The sequence below is a fragment of the Lissotriton vulgaris genome, chromosome 5 (assembly GCF_964263255.1).
Source record: "Lissotriton vulgaris chromosome 5, aLisVul1.2, whole genome shotgun sequence".
NCBI classification, from domain to species: Eukaryota; Metazoa; Chordata; class Amphibia; order Caudata; family Salamandridae; genus Lissotriton; species Lissotriton vulgaris.
This window is the reverse complement of record NC_141693.1, coordinates 1,160,555,975-1,160,581,763: the sequence shown is the minus strand read 5'-3', so window position 1 is coordinate 1,160,581,763 and position 25,789 is coordinate 1,160,555,975. Positions and strand designations below refer to the sequence as shown.

At 42.3% G+C, this 25,789-nt stretch overlaps 1 protein-coding gene across 1 annotated transcript in view; it reads right to left on the bottom strand.

Annotated features, from left to right (window-relative positions):
- LOC147712145 (uncharacterized) overlaps nt 1–25,789 on the bottom strand; it is a 936,609-nt gene that overhangs the window by 850,491 nt on the left and 60,329 nt on the right. The window contains exons 3-5 of the mRNA XM_086922921.1: nt 22,359–22,520; nt 18,460–18,571; nt 14,706–14,756 (exon numbers count right to left, since the gene is read on the bottom strand). Of these exons, the coding sequence (XP_086779047.1) occupies nt 14,706–14,756; nt 18,460–18,571; nt 22,359–22,520 (325 nt within the window). The remainder of the gene's footprint in view (nt 1–14,705; nt 14,757–18,459; nt 18,572–22,358; nt 22,521–25,789) is intronic.

Below are 25,789 nucleotides of genomic sequence, written 5' to 3'. Positions count from 1 at the left end.
TTCAGTACCGTGTCTCTATCAGCATAGTTCATGAGTTTAGCGATCATGGGGCGCGGGCGTGCGCCAGCCAGGGGCTTTTGCGTCAATGCCCGGTGGGCCCTCTCAATCACGAAGCAGCAGGAGAGAGCGTCTGGTGGAATCCATCTCTCTAGCTATTGTGTCAAGAAGCTCTCTGCGTTGCCTTTCTCACAATCTTCTGGAAAGCCTATAAATCGTAGGTTGCTACGCCGTGCACGTCCCTCCGCCTCCTCCGCTCTCAGGGCGAGACCCTTCTGAGTCCTCTCCAGGGCCAATACTCTCTTCTTCAGGGAGGAGACGTCGTCCTCCACCTCTGTTATGCGCGTCTCTGTGCCTGTAATTCGTTCCACTGCGTTCTTCAGATCCTGTCGGAGAAGCATGACATCAGAGCCCACTGCCCCAATCTTGGCGTCCAGCAGGTCCCTGGACTGCGCGATCGCTGCCATAAGTGCTGCATTATCCGGCACCTGCGACTGTGCTCCATTTGCGCCGGCCGCCCTTGTGAATTTATCAATTGTTCCTTGTTTTCCCTGGCCACCGCCGCCTCTCGTCATGTTGCTCACTCCCGCCACTAGGCCCCGGGTTCAAATATGGCCGCCAACTGCCGGTCTCCCGTTCAAGAAAAAGCAGGGGGGGGCCCACGAGTGTCTCTAATGGCGTCAAGTGGACCACTATGTCGCCGACCAGCGCGCACCGCTCTGTGACGCAGGTCCCAACCTCAAGCCAGGCTCAGCGCCAGAGAGGCGCCACCAACAGCTTTACACCGGGACCCGATGAGACCCCCGAGTATCGGCCCCCCCAGCCGCCGTATCCCCACTCCCTGTGACCTGACCATCTGCTGAGCGGCTCACTGGGCATCGAAGTCCCGGCACCGGCCTGGGATAGTGGCAGCGTCTCTCGTCTGTCCAGGCGCACCCCTAGGCTATTCAGCGCCATCACCACGCTTCTACCGGATTGCTCCGCTCTCCGGGCGTCTCCGGCGACCCCCGACCAGGGCCTTCACTGGGCTCATCTCTTCCCCACACCTCTCGCCGCCGATCCGCAGGATACTCCTTTCGCGGGGGCTCCCGGCCTCCGAGGATGCGATGGAGCCACGCCGCCTCTGCTCCCGACGCAGCAGCTCCAATTTGTCGGGCTACGCCAAAATGGAGGCCTCGGCTTTATAGGCCGCACCGGACCGCTCTGATCGCGGGCGAAGCCCGGGCCGCGGGAGCCGATCCCCGCACCTCCTCTCACCGTCGGGGGATGCCCACGGGACCAGGCACTGATCTGGATCGTCTGGACCTGCTTACAAAGACCAGGGCCAGGATATTTAAGCAGGATAATCGCAGGCTGGTCGGAGCTCACGCTCTACACGACCGCCAAGCTCGCTGGCTAAGCCACGCCCCAGCATTGAAACCTTTTTAAATGTTTTGCAGCTCTGTATTTTTACGACATGGAGTGTTTGAAAGTGTACATGTGTTGAGTAAACTCCACATTCAACGCGAAGAATCAGAAAGGAATCTGCCAACAACAAATACAAAGGTAGGCCACATAATGGCTTCCACACTAGGCTAGAGAGGCTCTAGGTTTGAATAATTTACACTTCACATTTTCTTAACAGCCCTCTGCTCCTTTCACTGCCAAAACGTTGGGGAATTAAAGAAAGAAAAATTTCCGAGCATAACAAGAGAGTCTTCCACAGTCCACCTCCTAAATCTGGTATGTAGTCTTAAGTCAGAGACATTGCATTGGTCATTTGTACAACCTCAATGGAGATCAACAATGAGATTTTTAAACACAAAACGTTATTGTTTTGTTGTTCACATCATACAGACAAAAGAAAAAAGGCCCTGATGAGATTCCAGGAACTGGTTTCCTGTAATCGAAACGCGTCGGCATACTTGGAGGCACAGGCACATTTGGAGGCACATTTGAAGGAATAATTTACTCACAATAACTATTTGTTAGCTTTAACACCATGAAAGAGTATCATTAATTTGATTCTATTCCTTATGCTCTCCTTCCTTCCTGCCTTTCTTTTCCTCCTTTTGATTTTGTCTCCATTTATTGAGATTAAGTACACATCAATTTAACGTGTTCTTTGTTGTGATGATGTTGTTTTTTTGAGTTTGTGTAGATACATTGTGACATGTTTTGTTTATAAATTGGTTTGTATAGTATTGTAAATATGTGTACAGTTTGTCCTATCTTTGCTAATGAATATATATGTAAAAAAAACTTTGAAAGTAAAAAAAGAAGTCAAAGGTATAAAATATAAGTACATGGTCAGAATTCAATAAAGAGTATTCTTGACCTTCATTAATTGTTCTTGTTTTTTTAAAAAAAGAGTGGTCTAGGCATTTGTGTGTTTTTTGCATTGTTGTCATCATAGCATGGGCCCACATTTGTAAGAGTGCAACCAGTTTACACCATCTTAGTACATCCAGCGGTATGGCTAGCTGAAGGAGCGTGGCACAGCTTAAAAAAAGGTACCCAGTTGCCACTTCTAGTACTGCCCTGCTGTGAGAAAGATTCTGTATTAGTATAAAGGAGTTAGGTCCTTAGGACATGGGGAAGGCTGGACCTTAGTTACAATTTTACATGAAAAACGTGCCCCCCCACTTGTTTTTTGGAAAAAGCTCTTAGTTATAAGCAACACATCCACAGGGGTCAGATATGTTCGGTATATTTATTTGTACCTTGAGTTTATCAATTATTTGGAAGATTCTGAACTTTGCATGTCAGACAAAGAACACCACAAATATAACATATACATGTACCAGTTTGAACATAAAATTTAACACAAAAGAAAGAAACAAATCATGAGGTATATACACTATACACAACAAAGCATTTACGTCCGTGTGCAGAATATTTCACAAGAAAAATCACAAAAGCCAACAGTGAAAAATTATTTGAGCAGTAATAGACGAAATCACAAAAGAAAGGAGATATCACAACACATAAGTTGTCCCAATCGCTACACAACAATAGTTTTTTGTTCGTGTAAGTCGTTTGTTATGGGTGCTGTTATTTTTATCCCCTTTCTTGCCGACGCGTTTCGAACTTCATACATCAATTATGAGTTCTCTTCAGGGCCTTGTCATTACTATCTGCATATGTGTAAAATAGAAGAGAAACACTGTTTGAGTGTCAATTCTATAGCCTCATCTCTTAAGACCACTTAGGATCTTCTGCATTTAAAAACACTTTACCTGAATGGTAGCCGAGTTTCTCCTATGTCTTGTTCTGGGTAATGGGAACTGCAGTCTACAAGACGTTAAGGAATCAGTTTAGAGTCAAGTTTCAGAGATAGCCCTACAGTCACATCAGCAAAGAACATTGCAGGACATACCTTTAGTTTAGTTTGGGGGTACGGAAGGGCGTCTCCCTATGGCACGGTGAAGGTTCAGAGACCTGGGGGAGGGCGAGGAGGAAATCAGTACCAGCAAGTTTGAAACCTTTCATAAGCCGAAACAATAGGTAAAAGGGCTGCCCCTACCTCGTAAGGTGCCCCGCGGGCTTCGGGAGCGGCTCACTTTATGTCACACTGTTTTTCGGTTCTTCGTTGCTATTCAGAAGTACCACGTAGTAACTATCAGTTACCCTCCGATCTCCTATGCTGTGAGAAAAGATCGGTTTCTATTAGTGTTACTGAATTGCGCAACCCCTTTTGGTATAAGCACTCAAACCCTCTGCTCACCTTTCTCAAAGCGGTTCGCTTTCCCAAATGATTCAATGTCGAGGGCGGCGGTCGGGCTGCCTAGAGACTAAATACGGTCACATGACCGTGGGTTTTCTGGGAGTTGTAGTTCTGATCACGCGCGTACCAGTTTGATTGCCCTCAAGTTTCAGGAGTTCAGCTGCTCCAATCGCTTAACCCCCTCTTTTCCCTACTGTAAGGGAGGGACTATCATGCCCCCGTGGAGTCCCACACAACTTTTGTTTATAGCCTGGACACCTCGGACAGAGTGTTCAATCCGGTTTGTGCGCTATTAAATTTAAGAATTAGGTATGCCTCTTTTCTTAGCAGGGTGTCCTCAATGTCAATCGGGCCCTTGTTTCCTGATGGCACTACTGTGCACAGTACGGTCCACTTGAAATCCATCTCATTATGGTCTGAATCAAGAAAGTGTTGGACCATAGGAGCACTTACCACCTTCTTTTTAATTCGTGACCTGTGTTGGGTGATGCGACTGTTTACCTGTTGTGTCGTTTTCCCTATGTATAGTTTTTGGCAGGCACAAGTGATTGCATATACCAAGACATGTAATGTGGTATATGCAATCACTTGTGCCTGCCAAAAACTATACATAGGGAAAACGACACAACAGGTAAACAGTCGCATCACCCAACACAGGTCACGAATTAAAAAGAAGGTGGTAAGTGCTCCTATGGTCCAACACTTTCTTGATTCAGACCATAATGAGATGGATTTCAAGTGGACCGTACTGTGCACAGTAGTGCCATCAGGAAACAAGGGCCCGATTGACATTGAGGACACCCTGATAAGAAAAGAGGCATACCTAATTCTTAAATTTAATAGCGCACAAACCGGATTGAACACTCTGTCCGAGGTGTCCAGACTATAAACAAAAGTTGTGTGGGACTCCACGGGGGCATGATAGTCCCTCCCTTACAGTAGGGAAAAGAGGGGGTTACGCGATTGGAGCAGCTGAACTCCTGAAACTTGAGGGCAATCAAACTGGTACGCGCGTGATCAGAACTACAACTCCCAGAAAACCCACGGTCATGTGACCGTATTTAGTCTCTAGGCAGCCCGACCGCCGCCCTCGACATTGAATCATTTGGGAAAGCGAACCGCTTTGAGAAAGGTGAGCAGAGGGTTTGAGTGCTTATACCAAAAGGGGTTGCGCAATTCAGTAACACTAATAGAAACCGATCTTTTCTCACAGCATAGGAGATCGGAGGGTAACTGATAGTTACTACGTGGTACTTCTGAATAGCAACGAAGAACCGAAAAACAGTGTGACATAAAGTGAGCCGCTCCCGAAGCCCGCGGGGCACCTTACGAGGTAGGGGCAGCCCTTTTACCTATTGTTTCGGCTTATGAAAGGTTTCAAACTTGCTGGTACTGATTTCCTCCTCGCCCTCCCCCAGGTCTCTGAACCTTCACCGTGCCATAGGGAGACGCCCTTCCGTACCCCCAAACTAAACTAAAGGTATGTCCTGCAATGTTCTTTGCTGATGTGACTGTAGGGCTATCTCTGAAACTTGACTCTAAACTGATTCCTTAACGTCTTGTAGACTGCAGTTCCCATTACCCAGAACAAGACATAGGAGAAACTCGGCTACCATTCAGGTAAAGTGTTTTTAAATGCAGAAGATCCTAAATGGTCTTAAGAGATGAGGCTATAGAATTGACACTCAAACAGTGTTTCTCTTCTATTTTACACATATGCAGATAGTAATGACAAGGCCCTGAAGAGAACTCATAATTGATGTATGAAGTTCGAAACGCGTCGGCAAGAAAGGGGATAAAAATAACAGCACCCATAACAAACGACTTACACGAACAAAAAACTATTGTTGTGTAGCGATTGGGACAACTTATGTGTCGTGATATCTCCTTTCATTTGTGATTTCGTCTATTACTGCTCAAATAATTTTTCACTGTTGGCTTTTGTGATTTTTCTTGTGAAATATTCTGCACACGGACGTAAATGCTTTGTTGTGTATAGTGTATATACCTCATGATTTGTTTCTTTCTTTTGTGTTAAATTTTATGTTCAAACTGGTACATGTATATGTTATATTTGTGGTGTTCTTTGTCTGACATGCAAAGTTCAGAATCTTCCAAATAATTGATAAACTCAAGGTACAAATAAATATACCGAACATATCTGACCCCTGTGGATGTGTTGCTTATAACTAAGAGCTTTTTCCAAAAAACAAGTGGGGGGGCACGTTTTTCATGTAAAAGTGAGAAAGATTCTGGGCAGTGTGTGGTCACTTTAAAGCCCCAATGTGTTAGTTATGTTGCAAGACAATGCATATGTAATGTCAGACCAGAGGCTGTCATTGACTGACCCTGCTCCTCAGGACCCCACTCTTCCAGATACCACCCCTTTTTTATAATTGGCTAATCCTCCGCTAAGACAGAGGGGCACCACCCCAATGCTTTTTAGCAGTGACGTTAAGGAAAAATAAATGAATAATAACTCAAGTTATTATCATTTTATTTTGTTCTCTACGCTGGCTGCATTACAGCCTGCATTGAGAACATACCCAGGAGCCCAGTCAGCATCTGAGCGTCGAACTACGGTGTTCAGACCAATCACAACGTTGCATTGCAGCATTGTGATTAGCTGACTGGGAGCCTGGGTGTGCTTCCTGTTTCAGCCAGAGCGAGGGACTACGAGGAGAGACACAGTGAGGAAGTGACGTGAAGGTAAGTTCTTATCCTTTTTATCTACGCCCGCTTCTCCCACGTCCCATCCATCCCCGATCCTTTTTTCCATTACCTCTACCAACAAAAAAGTGCAAGGGTTCCTGAAGTATTTTCTTCCCATTTCCAAAACTAGAAGGTTACTAAACATTACAACATAGCTCAGACACGTCACACATAAAGCAACAATCGGATCAACATATTCCATCTGCCAGGTATTTGGTTAAGTAACTTAAGAAAGCTCTCTGGCCTCAACTCAAAAACACAAAAAAGCAAACACCTGTAGCTCAATGAATAAAATACAGCCAACAGAGACCAAGCAGAACACAGTATCCATAATATAGCAACACAAGCTGAATCAGACTGTAGTCTGTGCTAGAAACCTCAGAACCATTTGGCTGGTCAATGTTTTACAGCCAGTTACTAGGCATACTGTGGTGTCCTCTGCATGAAAGAAAGCTCAGGAACCAGGAAAGTAAGCCAAGAGGTATTTATTAAACCTCATCCACAGGAGACAGCATAGTAACTGATCAAGAGGGAACACAACCAAGGCAAGGTTCCAGAACCACTACAGCAAAGGTTCTTGGTACATTAAAGATACAGTAACAATAAATAAGCACCTTCACACATCTCCCCCCAACAGAGAAAGAAGAATATTAAGTAAAACAGATAAAACAAAATTCAAATGATAAAGAAAATGGAAAGGTCATAATGCATAGTCTCTCAAATAGGAGGGTGGTCTACGTATTCTTTGACATCTAGGGGGAAGCATGGGTCAGTTAGGATCATTGGCAGAATTGGAAAACATATGAGATGAACCTTGTCTATCATAAGAGGAATCAGGTATAGGTATTCTTGACTTAACAACGACAACTCTGCTTTTATTCCAAATTCTACCATCCTCTGTTTTAATGGCATTCCTAAATATTTTCACAACAGCTTTTACATCCGAGAATTTGGACCAATTTCTGCAACCAACAGGAGCTTTGATGCGAACCAGGTCACCAACAAGAACTTTTTGAGCATGTACACACTTTCTTTTATCAAAATAAATCTTTCTCTCATCTTGCTTCCTCTCCTCCCTCCTTCGCCACTCACCTATTCCATTATCAACCAGGCCTTTATCAAGATCCATCCAAGCAGGATACAGATAGGTGTTGGGAGCCCTTCCTTTAAACAAAACAAAGGGGGATCTACCAGTAGTTGTATGGGGAGCATAGCGATAAGCATTTATTCTGTCTTGCAGGACAGATTTCCAATTTAATCCAGATGATCTTGCTAACTGTATAGCCTCCTTCAGGGTTTTATTAACCCTCTCAACAGCACCGTTGGTTTCTGGGTGATATAAAGAACATTTCTTATGTAAAATACCTGATTTTCCCATAAACTCTTCAAAAACCCTTGAACAGAATTGTGGTCCATTATCTGATAGGAGACTATTAGGGAAACTTTCTTTTTTAAAGATGGTATCTAGAAATTTTATTACTTCTTCAGATGTGATCTCCCTTACAGCGCTCACCTCAATCCATCTGGAATAAAGATCCATAAGGACTAAAAGATAAGGTGTATCACTTTCACCTGACAATGGACCAACTATATCTATGGCTAGTTCATCCCAAGGATGTCTTGGAAGGGATCGCTTAACCATTGGCATCTGTCTAGTTTTAAGTATTTTATCACTTGCAGAACATTCTGGACAATCCCTCACTAATCTTTCTATCTCCAAATCCATCCCTGGCCACCAAAATTGCATGCGTAACATTTCTTTGGTTTTTACAATACCAAGATGTCCAGAGTGAGCATGAGATAAAAGTTTTTTTCTAATACCTAGTGGAGGAACCATTTTTGTTCCCCTAGTTAAAAAACCAGAGTGAATAGAAAGTTCATCGGAAACCAAGGTCCACGGTTTCTCTAAGCGAGAGTTATTGCTCAAGGACAGCATAACTCTTTTTATTTCTTCATCTTTTTCAAGTTCATCTCTCCACTCCTTTTCCTCAATCGCTCCCTCTGTAATCTCACATACATTTATAGATTCATCACAACAACCTACAGCATCATCTTCATCAAAATTCTCTTTACCAACCATTCTCGAGAGACAATCAGCAGACTTGTTTGAGACACCTGGGATATATTCAACAGAGAAATTAAACTCTTGTAACGAAACAATCCATTTTCTAATTCTTGAAGAGATTGAATCCAATCCCTTCTTATCAAAAATTTCTTTTAAAGGTTTATGATCTGAATAAACTAGAATCTTGGTACCCCAAATTAGGTTTTTTAATTTTCTTAGAGCCCAATAGATGGCAAGGGATTCTTTTTCTATAACGGAATAATTTAATTCCGAGCCCCTTAGACATCTTGAGGAGCAGCAAATCAAATTGTCCTTCCCATTTCTTTTTTGTATTAGGACAGCACCAAGTCCTTTTTCACTTGCATAGGTGAATAAAATTGTAGGAAGACCTGGTATAAATGCCTGAAGAGAGGGAGCCTTGTTCAATTCAGATTTAATCCCTACAAATTCAGATTTGCATACATCTGACCACACATACTCCACATTCCTCGATGTCAACCTTCTCATAAACTGTGTTTTGTCTGCAAAATTAGGAATAAACTTCCCATAGAACTCCACCATACCAAGGAAGGAAATTAATTCTTCCTTATTCTCTGGATCTTTTATTTTGTTGATGGTGTCAACTAATTCTTTTTTTGGAAAGATGCCCATGTCAGTTATTCTATGGCCTAAGTAATTTACTTCCTTCACACCAAATTTACATTTGCTTTTCTTAAGTGTCATACCTGCATCTTCCAAACGTTTGAGTACAGCACAGACACGACCAAAATGTTCTTTTGAACTATTTCCATAAATAAGTAAGTCATCTTGGTAACATCTTACGCCAGATATTCCCTTTAAAATTCTTGCCATAATCCTTTGAAAGACGGAAGCCGCTGACACAAGGCCAAAAGGCATCCTTTTATATCTAAAAGTACCCATGGGGGTGATAAAGGCAGTTAGGTCTTGGGAATATTCATCTAATACAACCTGGTGATAGGCTGAGGCAAGATCAAGTGTGGTGAAATATCTGGCACCTTCAAGAGTGCTAACCATTTCATCAATATTGGGAAGGGGAAATTTGTCCACAACTACTTCCTTATTTAATGCTCTCAAATCAACACAGAGCCTAATCTCACCTGTTGGCTTCTTAACTATGACAACGGGAGCCAACCACTCAGTAGCCTCCACTTGTTCAATGACATCATTCTTTAACAATTTGTCTATTTCTTCTTTTACCTTATCCTGTTCCATCAATGGTATTCTTCTAACTTTCGCTATGACAGGGACAGCATTCTCTCTTAATCTAATGTGATGCTTATAACCTTGTAAGCAACCTAAGTTTTCCTTAAATACTTTTGGAAATCTACTAGCTAAATCCTCTCCCAATTCCTTATCTGACTCATTTCTCTCCAGTATATCTACCTGATGAATTTGTACCTGCGGATCTGCATTGGGATCTAAAGTTACACCAAGTTGACCTTGATGTACCCAGCCTAACAAGATATCACCCTTCTTTGCCACATATATTTTCCCTACAATAATTCTACTCCCAAGTTCAATCTCCGCCATGAAACATCCAACCATTTAATTGGGTTATCTGAGTACCCAAGGGGCCTAACATCTGATCTCATTAGTCTTACTTTTCCAGCAAAATGCTTATTAAATAATTCTTCATCAATTAAGGTGATACGAGAACATGAGTCGAATTTAAAATCTATCATTACATTTCCTACTTTTACAGGATGAATTGGATGATCTCCTTCCTCACATTTTATCTCAAATGTAACAGTTCTGACTTGTGGTTGGGACTGATTCCAACGTTTTCTAGACATGTCAGGTCTAAACATTTTTGATCTGCAACATTTACCATAATGTCCCTTCTTGCCACATACATTGCATATAATTCTTAATGCAGGACATAGTGGAGAATTAGCTAAATGGCCTACTTGGCTACATCTAAAACATGTAAATTTATTACTTTGTCCCTGAAAATTGTTTTGAAAACCAGGATTTGTAGAAAAATCATCTTTTCCTGAGGTAGACTGAGTTTCATTCTTGTCTTGTTTCTTGACTTGACATATTACTTCTTCAACTTTTGTGTCCTCTTTCTTTTCAACAATAGATGTTTTATCTTTTTCTTTTCTTAATTCTCCAACGCACTTTGTCATGTGTTCTACTTGTTTAGCTATTGCAAGAACTTCTTCAAGGGGTGGTTCGTCTTTTAACCAGAGTTCTTTTCTTATTTCATCATGGGCACATCTGAGGACAAATTGATCCCTAATCCTTTCATCGAGTGTTAAGCCAAAATTGCAAGAGGAAGCTAGTTTCCTTAATGAAGAAACATAGTCTTCTACAGTTTCATCTCTCTTTTGTTCCCTTAAGCCGAAGTGATAGCGTTCCATAATGGTACTAATCCTTGGAAGATAATGTTTATCCAGTTGTGCAATTAAAAATGTGGTGTCCTCTGCATGAAAGAAAGCTCAGGAACCAGGAAAGTAAGCCAAGAGGTATTTATTAAACCTCATCCACAGGAGACAGCATAGTAACTGATCAAGAGGGAACACAACCAAGGCAAGGTTCCAGAACCACTACAGCAAAGGTTCTTGGTACATTAAAGATACAGTAACAATAAATAAGCACCTTCACACATACCAAGGAAGAAAATTCATTACACTAGTGATTCAAGCACTTCAATTGCACTCCGCAGCTTGTGCTTCACCTCCGAAGCATTCACAGAGCCCTCAAAGGGAAAAGTCCATTGTTTCTCCAAACTAAATTCCAGTTCCAAAGATCCTCCCAGAATAGAACACTCTGTTTTAGACTAGCCCCTAGGCCTGTCCATCATACTCACCCAGCCACCAACAAAAAGAGAACTGGTGGACCATCATTCCCAGGATATGCAGTAAAACCTTGGAGAGCCCTACCAATCCAAATAATAAACATACAGCTGCATATGAAGTTCAGAATGGAAGTAAAGACCCGTTTTTTCCCTAACAAAGGATGCCGAACCACTCAGATGACTTGGCTAACCTTCTATTGAACAACCTCCAAGAGCAGTCTCAAGTAAGCCCAGAAATACACATGAACACCTGGCATGGGAAAATTAACCAGTGCACGCCATATGCGTTGCATATGTTTGTCCAGGGTAGTCCAATATGGAATTTGTAATAAGCGGAGGCTGGGGTAGCTGCTCTGTTACTCTTGGGTGGACCCTATAGAGCAATCTATCCTGCAAGGTTTACTCAATAAATGCCATGGAATGTGACTGCCTATTTAGCCACTCTTCATCACTTTGGCACTAAGTTAATCACGCTGAGAAGGTACGGTACATTCAACGTTTGAGAGAGGAGTGCTGCCTGTCAGTACAAAAGGCATGTATAAACTGCCTTCATGGAGCTTCGACGGTAACTCCCTGTATGTAGCACATGCCAGAGAATACACCTTGGTGCACTCCGTGGACACTATAGGACATTTATACTGGATGCTGTATCCAGTGCATGCCGTCATTTTCTCGTCTGTCTGTAAAGCTGACCAAAGGCAAGCTTTGTAAACCCGGTGCTGTGCTCCTGAAGAGTGAAGCATTCTACTGAGTGCCTACTAAGGCTTCCTGTAATCAGCACAGTCCGGTGCCACGCTCCTCTTCCACCACCAAGTGGTACCTAAAAAGCCAGGTAGGAGGACGCTTATTCTCTGAAGGCCAAGAGATCTTCCACTCCTGGAGGGTCTGGCAAGACTTTTTAATCCATGGCACTATATAGTGCACACCAGCCGGACCGTGTTCTGTCCCACATGTGTATTTCAGTGGGGTATGCTTGGTTCTGGCCCGAGAGGATCACAGTATAACAGGTTGGGAGCTCAAACAATAAATATACAATATCCTATATATAATAATATACAATCAATATCCTATATATAATAATATACAATATCCTACTCTGAGATGGTCCCCCAGCTGGTGGCCTGAGGAACTAGGATCACCCCTCCTAAACAGATGGTGAAAAACGTAGGAGATAAACTTGACCAAAAACGCACATTAGAAAAGCACGTGAGCAGCACAGCCGGGGCACGCTACGACACACTTAGCCTCCTGCATAGGGTCTTCCCTCTCCTGCTAACATCTGTACGTAAAACTCTAGATTAGGCGCTAATCCTCAGTCGCCTGGACTATTGCAATGCTCTGCTGATCTCTGCAAAGGAATCCTCTCTTAGCAATGCCCCCCAAGAACCGCATGTGCCCCATACCTGCACTGGCGCCAAGTGAAAAAAAGAATAACATTTAAAGTCTACTGTATGGTATACAAATCCCTAAACAACATGGGATCCAGTTATCTGACTAAAAAATTGGTCAGTTATATACCACCCAGACCCCAGCGGTCAGGTCGCCAAGGACTTCTCCATATGCCACACTTCAAACTAGCCCACATGGGCAGTAAAGCATTCTCCCACCATGCCCCGCGATACTGGAACCAACTCCCTATCCAGTTACGCCAATGTACCAACTTCCTGGCCTTCAGAAAGCTGCTGAAAACTGCACTATTCTAAACTTTCTCCTACATTGGTCACTAGCGGACACAGCGCAGAGATACGATGATGGGGGTGATTCCGGCACTCTAGAAATCATATAAATAAATAAATATACTGGCATATACAACATTCGATTAGGGTAGTTAGTGAATGACATAATCAAGCGGATCCATTTAGAAACAAAAGTAATAATATTGAACATATTTAACCCCTTCCCTGCGCGGCGAATTCCGCTGCGGCGCGGGCGGGGATAAGGCGTGGGCGTGGTGCTCCGATACTTATGACGGCTCCACGCCGTCATGAGTCACGGGTGGTGTATGCTCATGATGGCGTGGAACTGTCCTGACCCCGCCCACTCACTAATTTGCCCACACAGTCGGGGAATTAGTGCCGCGTGGGCGGAGCGGCAGCGGAATGACGGCTCCATGCCATCATGAGCACACGCCGCCTGTGACTCATGACGGCGTGGAGAAGTCATGAGCACAGAAAGGGTTAACTTCTTTCTTGATTCGGCACATACATGGTTCTTAGCATCTTCAGTTTAAAAGCAAAACCTCAGACAGCATGTGTTTAGCGCTGTAAGGGAATTGTGCCGAGAGCTCCCGAGGACACCTGCAGGAACTGATGAATGTAAAGTGCGCGGTCTGTCTCTGAGTTTTCTAGCTTTTACACCATTAAGTGCTGCGACCTAAAACAGGATAAGGGCATCACTCTAGCCCCTCATGCACAACACTAAGTGCTTCCCACATGAACCATGCTGCAACTCGGACATTGAAAACCAAGCACTCCACAACAGTGTAGCATGCTACCCGTCTTCTTAAGAGCTTTGGCGCTTCAGAGGCATAGAGCACTTTCAAAATGCAATTATAATATATGAAAAATTACAACCTCCAGATGCTGATTTTGAATAGATATCTGGCATTGCAGCCTGCCCATGTTTAAACTGAAGAGTTCAAGCCGTCGCTGCCATCCAGTATAGAGGGGGCCCATGCACCACAGGGATCCTGGGAAATTTAAGTCTGACTGAAACTTTGTATGAGTGAAAGAGGACACCTGCCTCATCGGAATCAAATTTAAGACAGAGCACGCATTAGAACTAACCCTGGGCGAAACACTATGCTACGCTTGCGTAGTTTGTGAAGTTTGCGCTACTTCGCACTACGCGAATTTCACGTAGCACAGTGCAAACACGTGTAGCGTAGTGCATCGGTCATTTTTTGCTTGCTTGTGGTTCTCAACGGCAAGTAGGCGAGCGCGAACAAGCAAAATGACATCCCGGCGAGACTTTTTCCTCGTTCGCGATCAGCAGCATAAAGTTGCTGATTGCGAGCTTGGAAAATAAACCTCCCGGCGAGATTCTCAATGCGGGGAGGTCAGGTTTCTCATTGCGAGTGGTTGCGTATATGCTCGCGATGAGAAACTACCAGTCCGTGTTGAGAAAGCTGCAGCTCGAGTAGAAATCTACTCGAACGGCAGAAAACAACCGCTTGCACTGTGCAAGATGCGGTTTGCACTGATTGCACAGTGCGGACAAGCATCTGGCACTGTGCAATCAGTGCGAACAGCATTTTGCACAGTGCACTACGCAGTTCACGTAGCTCGCGTAGTGCGAATTGCACTTCACATAGTTACGCGTAGCACTAGTACACGAAGTACGCCCAGGGTTAATTAGAACAGAGCACAGAGAGTGGTAAAAGAAAAGATGGCTTTGCGACTTACTGTTTCGTGACCCGATCAAGTCTCAAAAGGGCATTCTGCAACTCCTCATTTCTGAAAATGAATGAGAATGTACGCTTAGCATCAGCACCACAATGGATGAGAAGGTACACTTAGCATCAGCACCACAATGGATGAAAAGGTACACTTAGCATCAGCACCACGACCTGATACTGTACAACGATGTTTTTTGTTCAGGAAATTAAGGAGCACAATTTATTTATTTGTGAGTTTTGTATTGTGCTGAACGTTATCTTCAGATTACTTCAGAACACTATATGGATTGTTAATATGCAGTTTGGCAAGGACACAGGAGGAGTGAGCCCAACTGGAAAGGTTTGCCCTCATATCTGACACGATTCAGTCACAACCCCTGACCACGCAGAGCTCAATCGCTCACAACAGCTATTGTTCCCAACATTAAAAGTTCTTATTGTTTCTTAACTTGTATTATTGACGGCTGCCACCCAGGAATCCATGTTAATTTTCTGTGGAATTTCTAAAATAACAAGAGCAAGACATCTGATAATTCCTTGGTGTAAACAAGCTCCCAGTCTGGGTGGGGCGAATGTAATTATTCACTATTTTATGTGTAGTGCAAACCTATGTGGTAGCCATATTCCTGCTGCCCTCTAGTAACTCTCTAGCCGCCTCTTCCAAGGACCTCTCAGCCAATGGAATAACTTTTTATGGCACATCTATCAAAATACATACTTCTAGAGATCTGCAGCTGTGCAAAAGGCAGCTTCAGAGTGATTACTGCTGACCACAATATGACAACTTTCAGAACTCTTTAATTAAAATCAGCTAAATAAGGAGCTTTCAAAAATCAGTCTTAGGTTTGCAAAGCCAGTCAATGGCCTGGTCTTTTTGCCTGAAAGAGATCACCCCATACTGCCCTAAAGCATGTAACATTCCACAGTAATTCTTCCACCAGGAATAGAAATGGAAATAATGGTTGGGTGTTTTCAGCATAAAGACCAAGATGATAGTTAGACCAGCCACTGACGATTAGATCAGCCAGAACACTGACAGAATATCAGTAACAAAAATATTGTATGGACAGAATATTGTGTCAAAAATATGGAGGACCAAAATATCGAGACGGGAAGTGCAAATAGGTAGGTAAAGATTTAAAATTCTTAACTCCACACCTACGTACCTTGAAAATATATATATAGTCCAGGTGCATGTATGTGAAGTTATATATGGTAAAACTTTGCTTACCTATAGAAACTTCCCCTTCACAATATTTTTGTCCTCTATATTCTTGACACAATATTTTGTCCACACAATATTTTTTGCCAAATATTTTGTCTCAACACCAAGCATTCAATGCCTATGTGACATTCAGAAGATGTGCTGGAAATGATAGCATAACTGTTAAGTTTCACTCCATGGCTCTCTGTCTCAGCGGTAGACAAACTGGATCTTATTGAAGCAATCATTTGTTCACCTGCTAGTAGACATAGTGTGGGACACATTATGACTAGGACTCCCGGTTTTATGGTATTTATTTTTTTGCCATTTCCGTCTGTATTTATTCATATTTATTTTTGGGACATTTTATCTGTATTTATCCATATTTATTTTTCCCACAAGTAAAAGATGTCGCTGCAGCTAGTATTTTTCCACATTTATTTAAATTGACAATACACACATACACTTGTTTGTTATTGGTCAATACATTAATCTGAAAACTTTGCCATTCGCAGAATGTCCCAAATATAACTTATATGTTATGTTTTATCTACATGGCACAAATTCTACCATTTTCTGCTACCATTCGATTTTAGACCTTCTCTGCTTTCGAGGATTTTATCGCAGACTGGCTCTGGTGTTTGTCAGTTTTAGAAAGTTTTAGTCGGTATATTGATCTTTTATTTAAGGTTATTACATGTCTTATAAATATACTGGTTGAGGCTGTGAGTCAGGCTATATGCCTAAGGTGGTTTTGATGGTGGTTTAGTCTGTGAGTGCTCTCTTATCCCCACAAACCTAGCCCTCCTCTGCACACCATTGTTGAATCTGCTCCCTTTAAGCAGGCGGTGGCCCAGGGGTGCTCCAAGGAAGTGCAGAGATCCCTTGGACAGATAAAGACCTGTTAATAGCAGAATACTGGCAGGTGAGGCCGGATGGCAGAGTCTGCTGCCCTTCTGAAGACCTGTCATCAAGTTACAAAGATTTCAGAACCTCTGGTATGACTTTCATCAAGGCTGGTGTTTTTGTACTTAAAGGATGAGCTGGCTCACCTTCCTCCAGGGCTCAGTGTTAGTCAGTTAGGCATCTATTAACCCTTGCTGCTCCAGATAAGAGAGGCACACGTGGAGCACCGTAGAAATATGCCTGAATTTGATTTAATGCAAAGAATGGAACATACCAACAGAACTGACAGTGTTTTGGCACTCTAAGTCATGCCTGTTTCAATTATATCATTTTATCAATATCGGAAGGAAGGCTGAGTTGGCCCTACAAGGATTTAAGTGTGACCTTAAAGTTAGACGGAAACTTCTATAGCATTTCCTCAATCCATGGATGTATTTTATCTTATATTTCAGATCCACCCCTCCCTCCCCCCCACGTCGTGTGTGTGAGCCCGGGCTGAGACAGCTTCCCCGAGCACACACACACACACACACACACACACACACACACAGTTTTTGTGCTGCCAATCGCACCAGAGTACTTCACAGGTCTTTAAAAGACCATTCACTTGTTAATGAGGCGTTGTTGTTTTTCACCCCATCTTAGAGCCCCTGCATCTCCACTCTGCCTATGGCTGGAAGAATTACTCTGTGAGCAATCACCATACCATCCTATTTTGCAACTCTCTGCTGGAGCACGGTAGCGCTGCAAAATGTGCTAGTATTTACCCGTTTTTAAATATAAATATAAACAAAGGAAAACTTGTTTTCCGTCTGTATTTATATGTAAAAATCAGTTTAACACCTTAGCTGCGTGTAAACATTTCTCCCCAGTGCTGCGCTGTCCATTAGAACTAGTGCTGAATGGACGTTCAATGGTCGTGCGCATTACTGGGGAGGTAGCGCTGCTGACGACCATTGGCCGTCAGCAGCACTTAAGGGGTTAAATGGAAAACCAGGAGCCCTATTTATGACTGGCATTTATGGCTGCAGCCTTCCATACAGACAAAAACAGTATGTAAACACTATGCAATGCCAAGAAGTAAAGAATTTCAAAGCGTTTCATGATACAATAGATGATACCCACTGTAGACTTATTTTGAAAGAAACAAGTTGTGCTTTCCCACAAGTTTTAGGTGGACTATTCATGTTGGTCATTTCACCTCAAACCCTACAGTAGAGGCCATCTGTAAATCCGAAGAGTCCGGAAGGTCTGCTAACATTCCGAAGTGGTTTGTTTTTTGGATGCCATGCAAGAGGTTCCAATGATAGAAAGTGATCTGAGGTGCAACCCTTTGCTTCTGGAATATCTATCCAGCACTCTCAGGTGACTCTCTGGCCGCAATCTGTTTGAGCAGTCTTGTAGATTCTGTGATTGCTTAACAAATAGTATGTTTTGACTAGCTTTTTATAAATTCCCAATAACAGCTCCATTAAATGTGCTTTAATATCACCACACAGTCAACCATTCTGAATACCATTCAACAGCCAATTCATTGATTATTCAGTCAGTTGTTCCTCAGCAGATCGGCTTTTAGAAACCAACTGTCGATAGAAAGATTCCAGTCAAGCCCATCAATCTCTATTAGGATCACTGACAGTAAATTTCTCACCGCTCATCCTGCCTCCTCTTGTATAAACTGAAATAAGGAACTCGCACGAGGATGTCTTCTGTCTGGGATTTGGATTCTGGGTTTCCAGTGAGTTGAGAACTGTAAACTGCTCCTGGGTATAAAACCAAAACAAATACAGTTAGATCACTCCCACAAGCAGCTTGTTAACATAGAAGAGAATATCGGCATCAAATCTAGGGTCAGGGAATGCTCTCTACGAGGGCAATCTGTAATTGAATGTACTGTAACAATACGGATACATGTTTTGGCAATCACCAGTGAGCATAAAGGAGGATTTTTCCAAGAAATGGCACTAATGACCACCGATCGAACAATGTTGGTCAAAAGTTTACTGTACATAGTCTAGGGCAGGGGTCTCCAAACCGGTCCTGGAGGGCCGGATCCATGCCAGATTTTTAAAATTACTACATGTATCTCAATGGGGATATCCAAAAAATCTGGCATGGATCCGGCCCTCCAGGACCGGTTTGGAGACCCCTGGTCTAGGGTGTGGACAGCCAGGTTCATGCCTTGAGCAGGCCTGTCTATCCCTATTTGCTTAACTCAATTATGGTCAGACAAGGTGAATCCACAGTCCTATGAATACAGACCATGTTCTGATTACTTGTAATCCAATCTTCTAAAAAAGCCAATTGATTATATTATGAAGATATTGTGTGGTCTGATGAAGTCAGTTCATGGTCTGACCATATCTCTCTACGGTTGAAGAATCAGTCTGTAACCTGATGGATTCTTTAGTATTAGGCCTGGCAAATTGAGTTTGTGGTCTAATGAAAACAAGTCAGGATCTGCTGATGTCCATCCATGATCTCATGATCTCAGTGCATGACCTAATTAAGTCAGTTCATGGACTGATAAAGTCAATCTATGATCTGATTGATTCAGTTCATGAACTCGGTTCAAAATGAATTAATGATTGATGAATTCATCTCATTACTCAGATAAAAACAGATCACAATATGCTGATGTCAATCTATGATCTAATTAAGCCAGCCATTGCCTAATGAAACGAGATCATGATCCCCTGATGCTAGTGAATCTAGAAGTTCAAAAGTCTATAATCCAAAGAGTACAATCTATGACCTGATGACGTCAGTCTATGTATAAAATGCAGCCTGTTTATGGGGTGATGATGCAGGTCCAGCAGACAATGCACTTTTTGCATGGCCAATAAAGGTAATCCATATTTTAATGGATCGTGTGCATGATGGGTGATGGATATCTATTGCTGTATAGCCCAATGGACCTTATCCATTGTGGACGATGAAAGGCACCTAGTGCAAAGGCACCTTTTCTATGGAAGATGACAAAAGTGTATTGTTTGATACTCGTCTGATGGGCCCTGTCCATAGTAGAAGAGGGATGTCCATGTTCGTTTGAGAATCCATGATCTGATTGAACCCATCAATGGAGGATGAAGAAAGGTTATTGTTCAAAGTCAGTACTTGGGTCCTATCCATGGCAGAAAAGAAAGTCTGTTGTCCAATGGCAGTCCTTGGGTTGAAATATCAAGGAATTCAGTTAAGTTTAGAAAGAGATAAGGTCACTGGAGGAAATCCAAAGGTGAATGAGCAAGTATGGCTCTTTGTTTGGATGCGCGTGTCTGGTACTTTCTTTGTGCAACAAAAGGATAGCAGCTAATGCCCAGAGAAAAAGGCACTACCTTCAAGACTAAAGGTTTGAATTTCAACTTGGATAGATCAGCCTTTTCTCTGTAGACTACGCCAATGTTTTATATGCAGGTTTGCCAAAATATCTCCTGAATAGACTTCAGGTCGTTCAGAATGTGGCAGCACAACTGGCTCTGGGTTGCCGGGATGGGGCGGGAACATATTTCCTGTCATTTGCACAATTTGCACTAGCTTCCCATCGGAAAACAGTTTTATTTTTTAAGTAGCACTTTTAATGCATAGGGCTCTCCATCACTCTGGACCAGACTATCTTTCGGCTAGTATTGCCTTTTATAGCCCTGTTAGAGTTTTACGCTCATCTGGTAATCGTTTGTCTAAAGTCCCTAAGGTTCATCTGGCCACTGCGGGAGGTCGCTCTTTCGTCTTCCTGTGCCCTGTATGGTGGATCAAGCTCTCTTTTGACCTGCGTCAAACAGAGACTGAAGCCAGTTTTAAGATAAAGCTTAAGACCTGGCTTTTTTCTCAGTAATCACCATCCATATCTGCTTCTTTTCACAAACCGTTTAGTTACAGGACACTCTTGAGTAGCTGTGCACTTTATGAATTCCTTCACAATCACAATCTTTCAGAGGCCCGTAAGATCAACCCCAATTGACAACAGTAATAACAGCACCTATGTTTTTAAATAGCAAGAGACAATTCAGTTTGTGATAAAAGATATACAGCTATTATTATTGTTATTGTTATAATACATGGGATTCTGCAATCCCTGTAGTAGTTCACATCTCGAATTGCGCCATAATCAGTGACTTGTGATGCACCCAGTCATCAATTATAAAGAAAAGAAGTCAGAACTCAACTGTGATAAGTTATTACAGTCGAGTTCTGACATCACAATGCCTGCTACCAGAGCCAGCAGCCAAGGTGAAATACTGGTCAGGTCACGGAGCAGCTGTTTAAAGAAAAGAACGTTACATTTTGCTTTTCTTTCTTCTGCTCTAGCTTCCTAGCTTACAGTGACAAGCAAAAAGAACATCTTTATTTTTAGCATGCCCTAGATAAGTTATAAAAATGTTACAATATTTCTGTAGGTTTCTACACATTCTAAGGGTCTTCTGCAGCTTTTTTGTTTTTAACCTGTCTAGTATTGAACTCTTTGTATTAGCTCTTTGCAGCAAATATCTTAACAGGTTTTTGATGTGTTTAATTTTGCACAAGTGGTTCTATTGTTATTCTTCATATTTGCAAACAGGCTCTCTTCCGTATGAAAGGTCAAGGTTTTAAGTGATTTGTGGGAAAGTTGAAGGAGTGACCATGTATTATATGGGATAAAGTACCCCTGCCATACATGCAACGGATATTGTAAGTCACCTCAAAGCTCCATATTCCTATAAAGGAATTCGACATTCGACCTTGTTCCTTCATATGGTTATAGAACTCCTCAGTGACTTGCAATAGCCTCATAATGTGTGGCACTGTGTGCTTTATCCCTTATATTCATAGTAGTAGCAACAATATTATTATCTTCATCATTAGTAGTAGTAGCAGCAGCAGCAGCAACCATGGAGCCAAAGATATTGCACATTACCAACACCTGCTGTAACCATAGCATTTACAATTGTAAAAAGGTCTTGGGAGCGTTAAACTGTGTGTTCACGATAAGAATTTTTTCAAACTGACTGTATATTGTCCGTACTTTTAGAAAATGCTGAACTCCCTACTGTTTACCAAGCTAAGCACCATGCCAGAATCTCAGGGCACCTCATCGCTGTGTTGTGGGTTCACACTACATTCAGAGAGATTTCCTACAAAACGTATGCAGGCTTCATCACTATATGAATATCATAAACCAGGCGAGCTGAGTGATGCCCAGAAAGCCGGTTGTTCTGTGCCTAACCTTAATCAGAGTGTGCCGCTGGATGAATGGTTGGATGCTTGCATGCATTTTACTGGATGGAAAATATACAGCCTTTGCAAAGCTCTGCAGGTTATGGGTCTAGGCTAGCAAAATATCAATTTCTGGAAATGTTATCAAAACTTGAGAAGATGTAATCCTAGACTAAAGAAATGCAGGTCAGTTTCACAGCAGATGCAGGTCAGGTTCAGAGAAGATGCATACTCTTTTGAAAGGAGATGCAGGGCCAGTTTGAAAATATGTAGACCCAGCTTAGAAAAGATCCAGAATGTGTATTTTAGATGAGATACCATTCCAGTTAACACCTATTAAAAATTCTCATAGACCCTCACCCCTTAGCTCTTCCTTGATGTGTGTCAGAAGGGGCGAGAAGACTCCAAGCTGAGGGATCACACTGTCCAGTATCTCAAACACCTGCTTGATCCGAGCCTCAGTTGGTTGCTGGAAGGAAACCCCTTTCTTGTCATCCAGCAACTGAAGTAAGTATTGATTAGCTGGTGGAGAAATGATATAAAGACTGCCCATCAAAAGTGAAAAGCAAATTATGAAACCTCAAGATGGAATAAGCCACATTGTTGCATTGTTTTCTGATCTTGTACCCCTGTATATTTCTACGTTAATACCTCTTCATTAAACTAGGTTTCATGCACAGCAAATATCATAAGAGATCGCAAGCATCACAGAAACAAAGAGGGCAAAACTTCTCCTGCACATCTAGTTTAAAATGCTTTACAAGTATAAGATCTGCCTTATTAACAAGGCAGGGTGAAGAGGTGACGGCTGTAGAAAGTCCCTTACCACCACCATAGTACTGTGTTAGTTTGTTACCCCACTGTGCTTGATTGCAGGTCCACCGGGTGAAGACACAACAAGAACAGTGAGGAGTGGAAGTAGGTTACTCTTACAAGGGACATGCGGTTGAGAGGGGTGCGCAAATCAAAATTTTGTGCATGGTTCCACACTTCCATTATCTGATCAACGAGTTGAATACTGTTGTCTTTATATTCCATGAAGACCAACTTCCTGTTAAAATCTTATGGAAGTAAGTGCATTCTCTAAATCTCATCCTGTTGATGTCCAGTGCGAACCTGTGCATGTGGCTCTGATAAAAACCTTCAAGTGGCTTGGGCCAGTTTGTCCGTATTTGTAAAGCACCCCGGTGCTCAGAACACCAATGCAGGGAGGAACTTTTCCAATAAATGGGTCACCTCAAATTTGTTTTTGTAGTTTACATTTTTATTAAAATAAATATGTAAAAACCTTACATTTAAGAATAGAATTCTTTAAAATATTGATCCTATTGTCTATAATGGATAAATAAATATTATATGAAAAAATAACTGAATTCAAACCAATAATTTAATTAAATACTTTATATAGAGTGCTAGATTTGTGGAAGATAATCACAGAAGACAGGGAACGGGAAAGAAAGAAAATAAATGGGGTGGGGTGGGGGATGAAAGGAAGGCAAGGTATGAAATAAATATATAGTAGATCATTCCAAAAATAAATTTACTAAATCATTCAAAAAATATGCACAGTTAGCTTATCAATCTGTACTGTACAGTGCGTTACTGTGATATATTCTTTACTTTGTCAAAAAAATTATACTCAGAAGGGCAAATATATGAAAGCTTTTAAACCACTGATTTCCTGATTACAAGGTCAACATTTAGCATGAGTATCCACACTCCATTTCACTAACATTACAGGAGTAATTAATAAGTGATTGTAAATAAAAAAGTGTTTGAGTAGTATTGGCAACACAGAATGATTTCTATACTTTCACCTATATTTTATTCCAAAGGTCTGTGGACTAGAAAACTTTAAGACCAGATTCCTGATGTAGTTCTATTTTTGATATTAGCCTATTATTATTAAGACCATTAAGTGACTTAATTTTTGAACATCTTCAAAAGTTCAGATAACACCATTTTTTAACATTGGATTAACCCAAATAAGATTTAATCGTTTCCAAGTCTTCCAAAAAAGATCTTTTGATTACTTTAATATTATTTTACCATAAAATAGGATTAATGAAATTAACTTTCTACCCTTCATTGGAAACTAAAGTAAGTTGTATTTTACTTGTAGAGTAAACAAAAGAAAAAAATAAATAGGAGGGTCTCTTCCTGAATGCTCATTTTTGTCTTAGAGGAAGGTGATATAGAATATAGCTCTATACATCCATAAAAGTTTAAGGGAATTTTTCTCAAAAGATAACCAATGGGCGGCTTGTCTTAGACAGAAAGTATGATAATGATTAAAGATGTGAAAATTAACTCATCCCTCTTGTCTATACATGCTTAGCCTTGAAAGAGATGCTCTGTACATTTTATAATTCCATAAAAACTTTAATAATAATCTAATCAATATTTGTGAAATGTACTTGGGTATTACAACATGAATCATGCAAAGCATATATAGTGTTATTGGCAAAAGCACCATCTTAAGTCAAGTCTACCCCATCAAGATATAAACAAAAGATTCCATTTTAAAACTAAAGTATCACGTTTGTTCATGGTGTCGTCAAATTAATCTCCACAGCTGAGATAGAGAACTATGGGCCAGATGTAGGGAAGTATATTTTACCGATTCATAAATACCGAATTTTACTGATTCGGTATTTATGAATTTGTAAAATAGAAGGGGGGAGATGTAGGGAAAATCTGTGATTGAATTACCGATTCTGTAGGAATCGGTATTTACCGAATCGGTAAATACCGGTTGTTAGACCTGTCTGCTTCTGGGAAGACTCTAACCGCCATGATTTATTTTTTTTGTCCCCCTTAGCCTCCCAGAGTTTCTATTTTTATTTTTACATGTGTCCATCAGGAGTTTTCAATGCTGTCAGGGGGCTAGGTGCTCCTTGGCGATGACGCCATTTTTCCCTCATAACCTGTGAGGCCTAGTCAGGCCCCTTGAAACTCTAGGGACATCCAGAAACCTAAAATGGTGTCCACCAACTGCCATAACGGACACTACTGGAAAACAGGCCATAGGCTAACATAGGGAACTTTCTAGAAGCAACCAGTGACTTCTGCAGGTCCCAGGCCACCCTATAAAAGGCCAGTGACCAGCAGCCATTTTGTGCATTTCTTGGAATGACCAGTGCGGAGAGAGGCGACTGGAGGAGGAGGATTGTACACTAGTTGTGACAAGATCGACCTGCGGGGCCGGCTGTCGCTTTACTGGGAAGTGCCCCCACCTTGGCTGACCAAACCCCACTGTTTCAGCAAGCATCTTCAAGTTATCAGAGACCCTGCGACGAGTCTGTTAAGGACTGACATCCCTGAAGTGTGGCTACCTGGGATCTGTTCGACCCATCCTGAAGGTCGTGGGTATAGAGTACAATTGAGACCCAGCCCAAGTTAACTGACCCTAAAATCAGGGGGTAACAGACAAAGATACGCGTGACTGCAGCGCTCCAGTTCAACACCCTCCCCTGTGGGTGAAAGCGGCAGAACCAGCTGTCGTCCCTACCTGGAAGCGACGCTGCCGCCGAGAGCATTTCCTGACGTGAGGGCATCGGAAGAGGGAGAGCCCAGCTGTCTTGCCTCGTCATTTGAAGAGCTCCGTTGAGGCGCCGGAAGAGGCGGGAAGCGAAGCAGAGCCCAGCTGATCGCCTGTGAGGTGGTGAGGAACGCCGTCACATCGGACGAGGTGCGCAGAGCCGGAACCGGCAAGGAGGACCCAGCGCGTCGAAAGAGGCGGGCGCTAGGCGGAGTCAGAAGAGGCCGGTCGCGTCATCGGAGGTGCGTCA